At 35.6% G+C, this 15,502-nt stretch overlaps 1 protein-coding gene across 1 annotated transcript in view; it reads right to left on the bottom strand.

Annotated features, from left to right (window-relative positions):
• LOC144978568 (protein lin-9 homolog) overlaps positions 1-14,725 on the bottom strand; it is a 30,935-nt gene extending 16,210 nt beyond the window's left edge. The window contains exons 1-8 of the mRNA XM_078924799.1: positions 14,648-14,725; positions 7,585-7,617; positions 7,125-7,156; positions 6,453-6,575; positions 5,390-5,532; positions 3,742-3,867; positions 2,564-2,721; positions 890-1,023 (exon numbers count right to left, since the gene is read on the bottom strand). Of these exons, the coding sequence (XP_078780925.1) occupies positions 890-1,023; positions 2,564-2,721; positions 3,742-3,867; positions 5,390-5,532; positions 6,453-6,575; positions 7,125-7,156; positions 7,585-7,617; positions 14,648-14,672 (774 nt within the window). The 5' untranslated portion in view covers positions 14,673-14,725. The remainder of the gene's footprint in view (positions 1-889; positions 1,024-2,563; positions 2,722-3,741; positions 3,868-5,389; positions 5,533-6,452; positions 6,576-7,124; positions 7,157-7,584; positions 7,618-14,647) is intronic.
• Between the last annotated feature and the right edge of the window lie 777 nt (positions 14,726-15,502).

The raw sequence follows: 15,502 nt of genomic DNA on the forward strand, positions 1-15,502 counted from the left end.
ACGAGACATGACGTCTGTTAGGCGATGTTACAATTTTTTCCGACAGAGACAACAATGTTGACGACCAGGTACTCATTTTACACCTGAGTACAGTGATAGGATGTGAGTAAAGAGTCTTTCAAAGACTAAACTAGGAGCCGAGCGAGGCCCGAACCCAGGACCTTCCGATCCGAAAGCGAGTGTCATACCACAAGACCACATAGCCGCATGAAAAGAGAAAAAAGGAATGGAGACAACAACTCCCCCCCCCCCCCCCCCCACCCCAAAAAAAAAATAATAATTTAAATAATCACAACAAACTCTTCCCACTTCCCATTCTTTTGGTCCAGCATGTCACAGACACAAAATATTAACAATCCCTTTTCCTTTCACTCCCTAACATTGACCCGACCCGCTCCATCAATCTTCGCAGACACACACACACACACACGCGCACACACAAACACATGCGTAATGGATAGTGTTATTGCACTATTTTCATGTTTTGAGGCAACACACCTTCTCCGCTCTCACTTACACTTAGCGGTTCTACAGCCATCTACTGCAGGACCGGTTCCTATCGTCTGACGGTCCCAAGGACGCCCTGTGATTGGCCAATGTCGAAAAAGAACCGGTTCATTGACGGTCCCACGAGACTTGTGAATGGCCAATGTCAAAAAAGAACCGGTTCGAACCAGTGCTTGCGGTTCTCATTTCCCAGGGACCGTAGAACCGGCGGTCCTAAACATGCTTGGGACCGCTCCGCACTACTCTACACCAATCCAGTACAGTCACTGAGTGAAGGAGTTTGATCCCAAATTATCTTTGAACAGATTCTTTTCACAGATGGAAGATGGAATGCAGAAGAGCCAAGTTTCTAATACCCTAAAAGTAAAAAAGAAAATCTCACCAAAACTTCATAATCAGGTATGGAATGCGTCCCCAAACCAGGTCTATCGAAACTAACTCTGTATGAATTATCCACTGTGTCGAGGGCTGCGATGGTTCCAGTGAAAAGGCCATCTTGAGGCTTGCGCAGTCTTGCTATAAACAAAATCAAGATATGCATAGTTTAAACAGTGAATACAATTTTTTTTAATGAATAGTTGATGAGAAATAAACTTGAAATTTATGAAGGTCATTTTTTTTAAAATCTAAATTAGAGAGAGAGAGAGCAAAATGATAAATCCAATACAAGTAAATTTCTGATCTTGCTTTTAAAATTTCTATTTTGTAGTTTTGCTGTTGGCTGAATAAGGCTTTGAGTCTGGAATGTTAATTTATATTTTTTTCTTATTTTGTTATCCATGTCCCCTATAATCAAAGGGCATTTTGTTTGGTCCGCATAAATGTATATGCATTAGAGTGAGGAAAAAAGATATGGAATCTTTTGTCTTCCATGATGTAGGTATGAAGTTTTCTGCCATGTCTCTGAGCTGGTCTCATTTTATCCTGAATGTAATTCTCAGATGGAAAGTTGGCTTTCTCTTCTCCTATTGGCACCAAAAGATATGGAAAAGAAGCTGTGCCTAATGAAATATACCTTGCAATTCACTGTACATAACATTTCCCCATTTATTTTTTTTTTTAAGTTGTACATTGCTTAAGGAGGTATGTGAGGGTAATTTTTGCCATTTTGGTGCCCAATACCAAATTTGAGTTATTTACATTTTTGGGAACTTAAACTATTCAACTTTCGATTTCTACCATTTATACCAGTAAAAAAAATTTTTTAATTACTTTTTCAAACGATTTTTCAACCCCTATGCTTATACAACTTTCATCAAAAAGACCCCAAAACGCCAAAATTTATAAACGAAAACTCTTTAGCAAGAAAAGTTTCTATCAAATTAGTATCCACATAATTAGAAAGCTAAGAGAATACCTGAAATTATAGTATCGAGTATGAAATACAGTTATCTCCCAGCAATTGGTAATTCATATTTTGAATCAGGGTTGATCCATCTAAAAATACTTTTTAAAAATTTCTCCTCTAACTTTAACGACATTTTTCTCAGTTCGTCTCTTTTTTGACATACAAAAGTTAACTCTTCTCACAGTTTTTAATATATAATCTTGAAACTTGGAGATATTGTGGACAAGACATATATCAACAAAAAAAAAAATGCCAAAGATTTTTTTGATATTTTAATAAAAATTTTTGGAAAGCTTTTTTTGGGTCTAAAAATTCCCTAATTTCACGACTTAAAAACATTCCATCAATAAATCAGCCATAAATTCAAAACCATACACCTTATCTCGAAAAGCTTGGGTAAACTTTTAGACAATAGTAATAGGACAAACAATATAGATGCCAAATTTTATTTCAATAGAAGCCTTAGTTTTTTTGGTTTCCATGGTAATGGATGATTTTTTTCAAATTATATTTTCTATTTTTAAAGTTCTTTTGCCAATTGCTATTGAGTACAATATGTTTCATCAATATAAGTATGAAATTGTAGATTTTAGTCATCCCCTCGTACCCCCTTAAGTGTAGAGGATTTTATTCAGATAAACCTATCTTTGCATTCGTTTACGAACAAAATTATTTGTGTCAACATCATAGAATGTTTTTATTACTTACCCGTAACTTTAGTGCCAACAACTAAATGAAATGGAATTTCTGGAGGTAAATCTTTGATAGTGCTAACATCTGTAGATTTCCTCTGCTGTAAATGTCTGATCTTCTCTCTCCTCTCCTCTAAAACAGCCCTCTCTTCTGACAGGAAAGCAGGGGAACATCTGTGAAGATATAACTAAGGTAATTATTGTTCAGGGGGAAAGTATAATTATCTTTTGAATTATTTTAAATTTTATATCCTTTTGTTTCCGTTATTTCTTGTGACACTCTTCCTCAATCTAGTCCTATGTAAATTTGATGAATTGTGGCCCAACCTCTCAATCAGGTACTATCAGGTTGGGGTAAACAAACATTGAAAAAAAATTTAACTTTCAAATCAAAACGACAGAATTTCATTTGAACTGTTTTGTGCCATTGAACTAAAGTCTCAAAAATTTCAGACTCTTTCCACATAAAATTCAATTTTCGAAATCCAGTCTTGAAAAAAAACTTGAGCGTTTATATAGCGTAAAATTCATTAAATATACTCAAAGTGCTTTAAAGGAGGTCCCAAGCCAACAGCAACACTTAAAATGTAGGACAAGACATCACGCCTGAAAGCAACATTTAACATTATGGAGGACGAGACGTGCCTGTTACAATTTTTTATTTCGACAGAGACATTGTTTTTACACCTGAGTACAATGAGAGAAAGTGAGTAACAGCCTTTTCAAAAGACTCAACTTTGCACCGCTCATAGGACTTGAACCCAGGATCTACCAGTCCAAAAACTTGTGCCATATCACAAGACCACAAAGCTGCACTTGTCCACCTTAACATAACACAGAATTGAGGTGACTGGTCAAATCTTAATTCTTTTTAAGCATCTTGTTCAGCAAGTTAGTTAAGTTAGCGTATCTCTTATTTGAAATTATCCAACAAATTGGATGGAACTTATAAAAAAATAAAACCTGTCAGTTGGATTGAGTCTGCAAGCCTGAGGCAATTCAAAAATTCAAGTCAACTTTGGAAACACTTAAAACAAACCTGATGATGGAAGGAAATAAATCCAAAAAAAATAAGAAAAAAATGTACTCCAACAAGATCATCCTTAATCCTAAACAATACAGGTTAAGTTTAAATATCAGAGCATATATATATATATATATATATATATATATAAAAACATGTCCTCTTCCTACCTCCTTGGCTTTCCCATCAACCTCCGAATCTTGTTCCACTCCACACGTCTAAGTTTAGTGCATTTAAGGTATGGAAAGGATTCCCTCATACAAATACAGAAATCATTTTCACCCATAAAGAGAGGACTGCAAAAAGAAAAAAATGGGGGGGGGGGGGGGGGTGGGAAATATAACTTAATGTTGTGGAATTCAATTGTCTTTTTAAAAATAAAGGATACAAAATATGGTTTAGAAAAGCAAATTTTGCCCATAGGTTGGTCACTGCTGAGAGTATTCTTACCCTTCTATGTAATCAACTGAAGCTTGCCTTCAAAATGATTTGTTTTTGTTCTTTTTGTTGGGTTTTAACAAATTTATTTTGTCTTTTAAAAAAAGTATCCGATGCATCAAAATTAAAAGGAAGCAAATCAAGCTTTTCAAATTACATTCATTTTACACAAACCCATTACAATTAATATTATCACTTAATCAGCTGTGATTTGGAGTGGTGTAGGATGAAGCCATGAGAAACCCCAACACAAAATGCAAACGGCCATTTTGAGATATGATGAGTCATGAGCACTTATTAGAAAATAAGTTACTTTTTTCAAAATTGTAAGTTGGTTTTAAATATATAAATCATTAATGTTTCATTTAAGAAAGTTGGGGTTAGCTGACTTGTTTTATCCATAAGGTTTTAGGAATATGACAAAATGCTATGCTTTAAATCAAATTACGTTTTTCTAATTTTCAACTTTTGCTACTCAAGCAACTGCAGACCACTAAATCTAAGAGTAACAATCAGATATCTTGAAGGAATAAAAAGTAAATCACCAAGCAAATATAGTAGAATAGCTGAAGTAAATAAAATGATAACATTCATTTTGACCAAAACACAAGATTTTCTCATAGCACCATACAAATCTCTTCATTATTTCTCTCAAAGATTCTGATGTAACTATGATGATTATAATGAAACCAATTAAACAAAACTGTGCACATTTTTTAGTTAATATAATTTTACCCTAAGTTTATCATTTCTTTGGAAAAAAAAAACCATAGTGCAAATTTATCAACACAAGACACATGCATGGCAGTGTGATCTTTTCATATATTGAATTCATTTAATGGATAGAATAAAAACCTGCAGGCGGATTAATATCAAATAAAGTTTTTCAAAGTAAAGCAAAAGATAAATCTCCAAGTCCAGGTCTTAAGGTATAATATTTGTCCCCATGCCAAATTTTACTATTTTAGTCTGGGCAGATTAGGATTTTACAACACCTATGTTCATTATGGCTCTATTAATTCGTTTCACTGTCACTTGTTGATTGATCTATTGAAACAAGAAAAGTGAACAGTCACAATCCTATTTGTCCTCTCCTTCATCAACAAGGGATTCGATTTGTATTTGATTGGGAGCACGGTTTGTGGCTCTTTGTTTTCAAACATCTATCAGTAACAAAATGACAAGCAGGTATCAAATTATTTGTTCCAGTGATAGGACAAAATTGTCACATATTGCACTGATAGCAAATTTCATAGAAGCTAAAGAAAAGAGTATGAGTCTAAGCTCTACTGCTAAAATGTTACATAATGACAATGTTTTCACACTTTCACATTTAAATATCGTGAGAGTCACTGACTCTGCAGTTATGATACCACTTACGCATCAATGTTTGAGTAGAACCATTCATAGCATACCCACTTATGAGCTTTTGGGAGCTTGAGAAGATTGCGTAACCTTAAACCAGATGAATGAGAAGCTTTCCTGTCAATACCAGACACCACTGCCTCTCGTGGGACAGAGGGCTGTGAAGAGAAAAAAAATAATTTTTAAATCATCACATATAGAAATCAGTTACGCATTTTGACATAAAGGAGGTAAACCACATATTTAATAAATTCAAAATCAAATCAAAATCAGAGTAAATAATTCTTACAATCAGAGAGGATCTAGTTAGATCTGGTTATCTCCGGTGTGGCTAATTATAAAGTAATATCATTAAATATCACATCTTTCAACTTCTAAAACTTTTTCTTTTTAAATAACAAAATCAGTATATTCATAATTTTCCTAAATTTCCTAAAGTTCACAATAACTTCTTTAAATTTGCTGATTAAGCTTTAAAAAGCTGTAGCTGTACAGAAAGACAAAGTTCTCAAATGCTCAAAATTGCATCTATGACTATCAGTTCTCAATTACTTAATCTCATAACTATGGACCCTTTTGCCATTACTCCAGATTAAACTTTAAATTAACCTTGAAGTGCTGTGTTGTCGACAAACTAATAAAATAGTAGCCTCTATGGTTTGAAATAAAGGAAACCAAGAACGGTTTGCCCAAATAAATGGAATCTATTTTTTTCATTGCGATACTGGTGCAGTAGAGTTCATGAACACTATGTCCAACGACAACAACAAAACTGTTGGGAAACTGTTTTGTTCAAGTGCGGATCAAATTTTACAGACACCTATAGAGAAAAGTAGCACAAAGGGGAACAATTCACAAAAGTTGATCCCATCATAGGGCCACTGTCTCGTAAATATGCTAGAACAGGATCCACAACAGAAAAACTTCTGTCTATCACAGAAAAGACTCCAGCCAAGGTATTGATAAATGGATACATGAATATTGTCTATCCTTCAAAGAGAATACAAATAATGGGCTGACAGTAATAACAAGATTGACACAATCTAATACAGCAAAACCAAAACAGTTCAATGCTTACAGATGGGGCTTGAATAACCCGTCTTTTTGGAGCCTTCTGGTAGTCTCTGTAGTGGGATGGTTGGTAATCTGTCTGTTCGTCATCATTAAAAAATTTGGAATTTTTCTTCCGTATACGTGCAGGCTGTGAAAAACAAAAAAGCATACATTAAAAAAAAACAATACAGTAGTTGAACTCACTAAATAAAAAAAATAAAAAATTAAATGACAATCTAACTATGCCATCAGTGAGTCTAAAACCTAAGATTGACAACAACAAAAAATGGGAAGAATTGGGATTTTGCTTTTCACATTCCCAGAAATTTATAGTACTATAGATACTTTTGCAATAGCACGAAATTAGAGGACCTGTCCCAGGCAAATGAAAAGAACCAAAATGAAAATAAATCTAGTTTACTGTAATACTGGTTGTAGAAAATCATAAACCATAACTTCGTTTTACTTAAATTGTCATCATATATTTGGAGTCATGTCCCTTGTTTTAAGAAAGGACAAAATGGGCTTCCGGTTGATTTAAGAGGAGAGCTTTTGCATTTTACAATCCCTTTTATACTTAATTTGTGTCAAAAGGTAACAAAGGCGACTGTTTTTTTGTTTTTTTTTTATCATAGCCTCATCTCCAAGCCACTACACCTTGAGATGTATTTTCAAAGTCCACACTAATGGTACTTACATAATGTCCAAACCGTTGGGGAGATCCAAGACCTTTAAAAAGAATACAGACAAGTTATCAATAATACAGGGTTACTGAAAACAAAATTAAGCTAAGAATGATACAAACTTAACACTGACCTCAGAAATAAAATGTAATGAATGTCTAAATTCTTTAAGGATTAAAGCCTGTGTCATTGCCTCCCCCCCCCCCCCCCCCCCCCTCCCCCCCTAATTCTAGCATAAGTATAATTCATTGAGCGTGCATAACAATATTTCAATATGGTATCATTTATTAAAGGGAACAAATTTAAGTGATAAAAAATGTCTGCAAAATCATTCCTTAAGTTTTTAAAAGTACCTGATAAAAACATAATAGAAGGGGAGGGGGGGGGGGGGGGGGGGGGCTAAGTAAACACCATGAGGGGAAAAAATAGTATTCATTGGGAAAACAGCGACTAATACAACTACAAACAACTTACCTTCTTTTAAGCTGACCAGTGCTTGGGCTGAACCTAGAAAATAAAAATACACAATTTGTAATTGACTAATTCCACTCCGGTTAAAGTAAGAGTAACAGTAAGGGAATCCTTAAGTCAAATTAAAGGGCGCTTGCTGGACAAACAAAAGGACTTTCTTTTATGACCCCTCTGCCCACCCAGCAGTGATTGACTTAATGGATCTGTTGCTATGAGACCTGGTGGAAAGAGCTTTTTTAGATAAGAATCAGGGTTGCCAATTCAGGAGGCAAAAATTTACTAAACTTTTACGCAAACACAAAGACCAACCACTTCTGAGTGTTGAACTCCTGTAAAAAGACATATGTACTTATATTTTTTCCATTCAGCAAGTAAATGAAAAATATACTGAGGGTTTATAAAATACTGAATTCCATAAATATATGGAAAATTGGCAACCTTGGATAGCCTAGTGCAGGGCTGCCAAAAAAGAGGGACATTTTGACGAAGAATAAGGAATGGAAAAATAAGCACACACACAAATACACACTGTCAAAATTAAATAGGGGCAGTAGCCCACAGCACATAAAAATACTACAAAATGAAGGAAACATAAAATATCTCAGTCATTCACCCCATCCCAGGCCAAATAACAGTACCTCGGTCATTAACCCTCAAACATAATATATGACATTTTTACATACACATTAAAGGGACTAATCAGACACACAAATGTGTATTGATTGACCATAGAGGATGACAACGAAATAGACGCCAACACTTTTCTGTTCCATTTTGTGTATTTTATCTGGTATTTCTGCCTCTGCATAAATGCACACACAAAAAAAAGGAAGTGTCAATTGCCAAGGAGTGAGTCCTTGGTAGTTGACGGTTCATCAACTGCCAAGGAGTCAAATTGGAACTCTTAAGCTGCATGTGGTGATTTCAGTCGAGCCTCGATTTGCGCGCATACGAATCTCGAATCACATCACTTTCTTTCTTCCATTCACTTTCACTCATTCCTTGTCAATGGTTGTGGAAAGGATCGAGTCAACACTTGTTGGCATTTGTTTTTAATTTTTATGTCTTTCTACAAATTCCAAGACAAGTTAAAATAATATCAAAACAAAAACTACTGTTCATTTCGGATTCAGCAGAAAAAAACCGGAAGGACGAAGTGGCAAATCCCTGCCAAGTCCTAGATTAAAAAAGAAAAGTAAGATTTCCTTTATTTTAAAGGAAATATACTGCTCACCGTCTTAATAAAGAACAATTAACGTAAAACATTTGTGCAACAAGATCAATCCGTGACAAATAATAGTAAATAGTTGACGATTTACCAACTGGTAAGGTCCGTGACAAAAAGAGGAAGTGAGATAGAGAGAGAGAAAAAAAGAGAAAATGACAGAGAAAGAGAAAGAAGAATAAAAGAGAGTATTAATTAATTTTAATATTGTCTTGATATTAATAACATCACTCTGTGGCAATGCATCACTTCATGACACTAAAGGTACTCCGTGGCAGTTAAAAGTACACATGCGTAGTTGATGAACTGACACAGTCCTTGACAATTGACGATTTGACAATCGAAGTGGCAATTCGGACCTGAGTCTGAATTGCTTCCCGTGGCAATTCGAACTCCTGCCACAATGCGTCTGCGCAATCACTGGAAGTGTCGGAAGTGGAAGCTGGGTCGAAAGTGAAGTGTGGTAGGGTGGGGGGAAGCTGCTCGTTCTCAGTTGTCAATCGGTAGGAGGGCGAGTGAGCGAGCAAGTCACGTTTTAGAACTCCCGAAGATGACTATACCTTTAAAAGCGGTGATCTATTATTCCCCTTTGTCTTACTTTTTCTTGGGTAATTTTTAATTGTAATTCTAGAACTTTTTACTATCCAATTTCTCCCTTTTTACTGACGCTGATAATATGACAAATGTGTTGCAAGCGCCTTTAAAACAAACAAACAAACAAACAAACTTAAAACATAGATCTAAATATTCGTGGTCTTGGGAAGATTACAATTGTAGTCGCTATTGACAACGTTAACAATCAATTTGCCCTAGCATAGATAAAAGAGTGTCTTTGTGTAATGATTGGAAGATTTATTTGATTTGCCATGAGCATGTTGCAAAAGATACATGCATGACATATCTACATTATATATTTTGCCATTTGCGGCCGCGAAAAAGTGCGGGGCAAGGAGAATAATATGACTTTGGGCATTGAGCGTTTCATTCAAAAGGCAGTATGGGTCGGGCTTCGGCAAAAGGCATTATCTTAATTCTTTTTTAATTTAAAAAATATGCTGTTTTATTTCTAAAAATTATAATAGAGGCGATTCTTGGCAGCAAACCATGCCATAGAGCCCCGCCACTCAGGTAGGGGCAGAGTACTAATATACGTCTAATAATATTATTAGATAATATACTGGACTAGGTGCCTATTAATAAAATAAGCACTGGTTGAATACAAAGAGAAAATGATCAACTGGTAATGGGATTGGGGGGTAACCCACAAACGACCGAGGCGCTGGACGCAGGGGAGAACATGGTGATACGAGATCAAAGAGAAAAAGCCGCCGGCTCTTGGGTTGTGGAAATGGTTGTTGGGGGAGGGGGGGGAGTGAGTGTGTGTGTGTGATTATTCTGTTTTTAATTACTTAGAGATACTCATGAGTGTGTTTGTGTGTTTAGGAAGACCAATATGGTTTCTATAACTGCAAACGGAATAGTAACTGAGAATTTCACGAATGATACTATTATGATATAAGTTCATCATTCGGGCACATTGCATTGCAGTATTCCAAATCAAAGAGCAATCGGAGACTATTCAGACTCGACCCTGATTAGCCACGGAGTTCTATTTAGTTTAGACTCAAGTCCGAATTGTCACGGTAAGCAATTCAGACTCGGGGGCCGAATTGCCATGGGAGGCAATTCAGACTCTGGGTCCGAATTGCCACGGGAAGCAATGCAGACTCGGGTCCGAATTGCCACGGGAAGCAATTCAGACTCGGTCCGAATAGCCTTTTCCTTTGACAATTGTCAAGGTCCTTGGCAATTGACACTACCAAAAAAAAAAGTGTCCTATCACAGTTATATTCTCTAAATATTAATAACTATTAACAATTGGGCTGAAATGCGGGACATGAGCCAGATTCCACATTCCACACAGAGTAGGCCCAAAGCAAAATGAGATTTTAAAGCTTAACTACTCATTGTATATGATATTATGTAAAACCACATGTTTATATTTCTTGTCTCTGAAAGTAGTGTTGGTGAAGAAGCTAGGGAAGCAGTAGTTTGGATTTGTGAGCTTATGGATGTAACTGTTAGTTGCCATTTTCGAAAATCTATTTTAACGTTTACCGAGGAAAAACTCAATTCTAATTTTAAGGGGAAGTTTTCCACATTATGAAAAATAATAAATAATTAATACGGAAGTGTCTACGTACACGGTAACTTTAGGCAGTTTAGTGAGCAGCAGCAGTCGGAGTCAAATTGTGACCCAACTCGCCCATAAGAAAGTTATGACTGGAAATTGCCGTTCGCTTTTACTCTAAGTTTTAGGGGGGTTCAATTAAAGATGCATAACTTCTTTATAAGGAGGAATATCGCAGATATCTTGGTATCATCATCATTATTTTCGTTACCAACCGGGCACCTAGCCTCAGGATCTACGTACACAGTACACCCAGTAATAGTAACATACACATGGTAACCTTGAATCTCGCCTTTAACTTTAATTTTAATGGGTTATATTGAATTGATTTTTTAAAAATAACACACACACACACACACACACATACAGAGCGAGGTCCATCCATTGCTTGTATTGTAGTGGCAAACCAGTTACCGGAGTTACCGTGTACGTAGATCCTGAGGCTAGGTCTAGGTGCCCGGTTACCGTGTACGTGTAGATAGGCACTTCGATATCTCCCGATTCAGCGCTTACCCGATAGCCTCAGTTATCGCGTCAATCTTGCAACCAGATTTTGAGGCTGCTTTTTTGTGACCTCCAGTAAAAATTAGATTGCTCTTTCATTTGTGCATCAATTTTGATATTTTAGGTCTCATTTTGTGCAGGATGAATTTATTTATTGAGTGGTATCATTTTCGTTGAATTCCAAACAAGTTTTCTCTCTCTTTTTGTTATGTAAAAAATAGGTAAAAAGTAGCGGCCATTTACTAAGAGCTAAAAACGAGTACATATGAGATTTTTATTAGTACAACTAGGTTTGCATCTTAATCTTTAAATAAGACCCAATTCAGGTCTTAACTCGATGCGTAAAGTTGCTTTTGAGATGCGTTAAAGCGGGTACCCTTATTTCAGCAGCAGCCATTTTGAATTTACGGGAGCTTTTACCCGAAATCGAAAGTAGATCCATTACCGGAAATGGATAAAATCTCTCTTTCTCTTTGTAATTTATTTCTATAAATAGCCCCCAGTCCTCTCTCTCTCTCTCTCTCTCTCTCTATCTCTCTCTCATCCATTTCCTCTCTCTCTTTTCCTTCCTTCTGCTCTCTCTCTTCCAGTCCTCCTCTTTTCCTTCCTTCTGGCTATCTCATTTCCCTTTCACTTTTATTTTCTCTTCTCCATTCCTCTTTCCCCTCCCTTCACACTCATCTCCTCTTTCTTCTCCGTCTCTATTCCCCTCTCTTACCTACTCTCTCTCCCCCCCCCCCCCCCCCCCCCCCCCCCCCCAATCTAATTCACCACCTCCGTCTTTCTCCACTGTTCTTCCTCCTTCAGTCAGTCTTTCCTTTCTCCCTCCAACTTCCACCTCCTTCCTCCCTCATTCCTCTCTCTCTCTCTCTCTCTCTCTCTCTCTCTCCTCTCTCTCTCTCTCTCTCTCTCTCTCTCCTCTCTCTCTCTCTTCTCTCTCTCTCTCCCTCTCTCTCTCTCTCTCTCTCCCTGGCTTAACTTTAAAATTATCACACACACAGAGGAAGAGTTTGACAAACTGTTTAGTGGATCCATAATTGATGTCTTTTTTTAGCAGAACAAAACTTTGACCTTAATATTGAGGACTAATTTCCATGATTATACATTAAAGTAAAAGCAATATTTGTCAAAGTGATGATGATAATAACAGTACTAATAATAATAATAAATTAACAAATAATGATGATGATAATAAAGATTTTGATAATGCTGTGTAACTTTGTACAAATGATGGCCCACAATTTAATTTGTCATAGTTAACAATGCCCTTGTCTTCTGATGAATAATACAATACACATAAAATATATATAAATATGAAAAAAATACTATTAGAAATTTTAAAAAAAAACGGAGATTGAAATACATTTTTTGTATTTTACACAACTATATAGCACATTTCCATGAATTCACTTTACTTGATGTGCTATACGTTCCGCTTTTTCCCCTCAACAGGCTATATCAACCCTTATTCTTATCTTATACAGCATACGTCATCTGTTAGGCATACGTTTTGCTCAAACACTTTTATAAAGTCTATTGCATGCTGCCTATGGCCAGGCTCTTATTTACAGAAGTGTATGGACCTCATCCAAGGACACGCAGAGCACGTTTTGTAATTGTTGTCACCCATTTAGTCTATGATCACCCTCACCATTGCTTGACTTTCTTAATCAATGGTGCTGTAGAGTACCAATATATTTGGACATAGACAGCCACATGTGGCACTAAGGGGGCTTCTGAATTATTCTTTAGATTTGTGTAAAAAGCTAGTTGCCAGGGTGAAGGTGTTTATCAGATGGATTCGAACTCCAGACATTGTCTAACGATCAATCAAAGCCAATATAATACACTATATCACAGAAACTGAAAGGAGAACCTATAAACTATCTTTTATTTGCAGACATAGAATTTATCTTGATATTCTTATATTATACCTGCTTGGGTAGTGTGCTTAAGATTACAAAATGACGATATTTTAAGTATTTTGAATGGCATTGTTTTGCGTTATATATAGCAATTTTTTTCTACTACTTTGAGTATTTGAACTTCTGTTCTTTCAATGAAACTTAAAATTTATCCTCGGTAGATTATGCTTCTCTTTTAGACATTTAATTTGATACCAATTTTATCAGTGTAGCATAAATAGGGACAAAGTTATCGTGAATCCAATTTCTTTGACGTTGGAGTGTGTTATGTAATGTTATGTAATCTGCTTTTTTTGTTACGAAGAGGTGTCCAAAAATAATTAATGTCCATTGTTTTTAAGCTCACTACTTTTCTGAAGTTGTCTGCGAAAAAATAAATGAGTGAACTTTAACCTTATAAAAGTTATTGACATTTGAGTGCGAAATCAACCGTTTCTTGGTCACAAAGTTCAAGAATAAATTACAAAGGAATATAAGGCGCATTTTTCACCTATTGTTACATAACTTTTTAACTATTTATCCGATTTTCATGAAACTGGTACCATTGGAATTGTCATGCTGAGCTTGATCTTATGAGATAGATTTTGAAAAGATCCTGCAATTTTGAAAATTTTATCTAAGTCCCTAGTGTAGACACTGCCTAATTAATAATTTAGGTATAAGCCAATTGCAATTTTATCCTGAAATGATGCTCTACCAAGTAATATTTATTATCATAATCACCAGATGATCATGAGAATAGGAAAATAAAAACTATATTTCTTTTGCTTGTAATGCTAGCACTACGACAGGGAACTTTCGGAAGGCCTCCCAATCCCAAAAAAAAATGAAAAGTAAAACCAAAAACTTTTTAAAGAGACTTCCAATTTTCGAATAAACATTCCATTTTTTCTTCAGTTGATGTGTTGAGGCTGAGTTGTGTGAAAACAGTCCAACGTAGGCATGGCATAAACTAAGAACACTGCTATATTATTACAACACTCAACACTGAAAACTTCAATCGGAGTGCCCCAGTCTCACTCTCATTCATCGAGTCGAGTGTCATCAAAATCCATACCTTATTGGCTCTTTTCTATATTGCGCGAAACTAAAAAGTCAATTACTAATCAAAATATGATTATACAGTGAACTGTACTCATCAGGCTATGTAATTAAGTGAAAGGATGGGCAATCGATCGACTGAACAATAATAATAATAAAATAGCCTTATTATTTTCTTACTCGCCACTGAGTCCTCGGTCGCCATTTTGACGCGCCTCTATTTCAAACTCAAGTGATAACAGTCGCATTTCTATTCTCAAAAAAATTATTCGTTATTTATACCAACCAGACGGAGAATAAATGCAACGAAGTTTGAAGAGAAAGAAAAGATATGAAAATAGAGAAACTAGAGTACACGTCAATTCTTTCTGCTTCTATTTCTTCCCTTACCCCTCCCATACATCCTCCTCCTCTTCACACACGTTCATTGGTTTTGTTGGGGGTTTATTGTTAGGTTATTTTGGGCTTTTTTTTTTTAGGTTATGGTTTTTACGTTGTTTTTTGTTGTTGTTTTTTTTCTTTTTTTTTTTCAGTTTATATTTTTTTTGATTGCATTGTGAATACTAAAGGTTTTCTTGTGAGTTGTATATGTACATCACAATCAAACGACACATTCAGCCTTGCAATTTAATTATTCTAGACTAATTAATCATTCACTTAGCATATGAATGAGGGTTTTTTTTTGTTCAGTCACATGATTTTTCTTTGCAAGATGGTTTATCTTTTGACAAAAAAGCAAAATTTGTAACTTTTGAAGAGATGTAAAAATAAAAATAAATTCTGGGAGCGAGACTTTTTGCTTGCGGATAATTTTCATTAACTTTGCATTTTATATAATACTCTACTGTACCAAAAAGACGCCCCCCCCCCCCCCCCCCCCTTTTTTTTTTTTTTTTTTTTTTAAAGTTCAATTTACGAGATGTGCCGGTGAATATGCACCAAACGGGAAGTCAAAACAAACAAAATAGATTTTTAAAACCTCAAAAAACGTAGAAGCACTATCGAAATAGAGTAGCAATATACGTATGGCGTAAT

The sequence above is a fragment of the Berghia stephanieae genome, chromosome 8, assembly GCF_034508935.2.
Source record: "Berghia stephanieae isolate SIO BIC M18660-M18661 chromosome 8, UCSD_Bste_1.3, whole genome shotgun sequence".
Taxonomy (NCBI): Eukaryota; Metazoa; Mollusca; class Gastropoda; order Nudibranchia; family Aeolidiidae; genus Berghia; species Berghia stephanieae.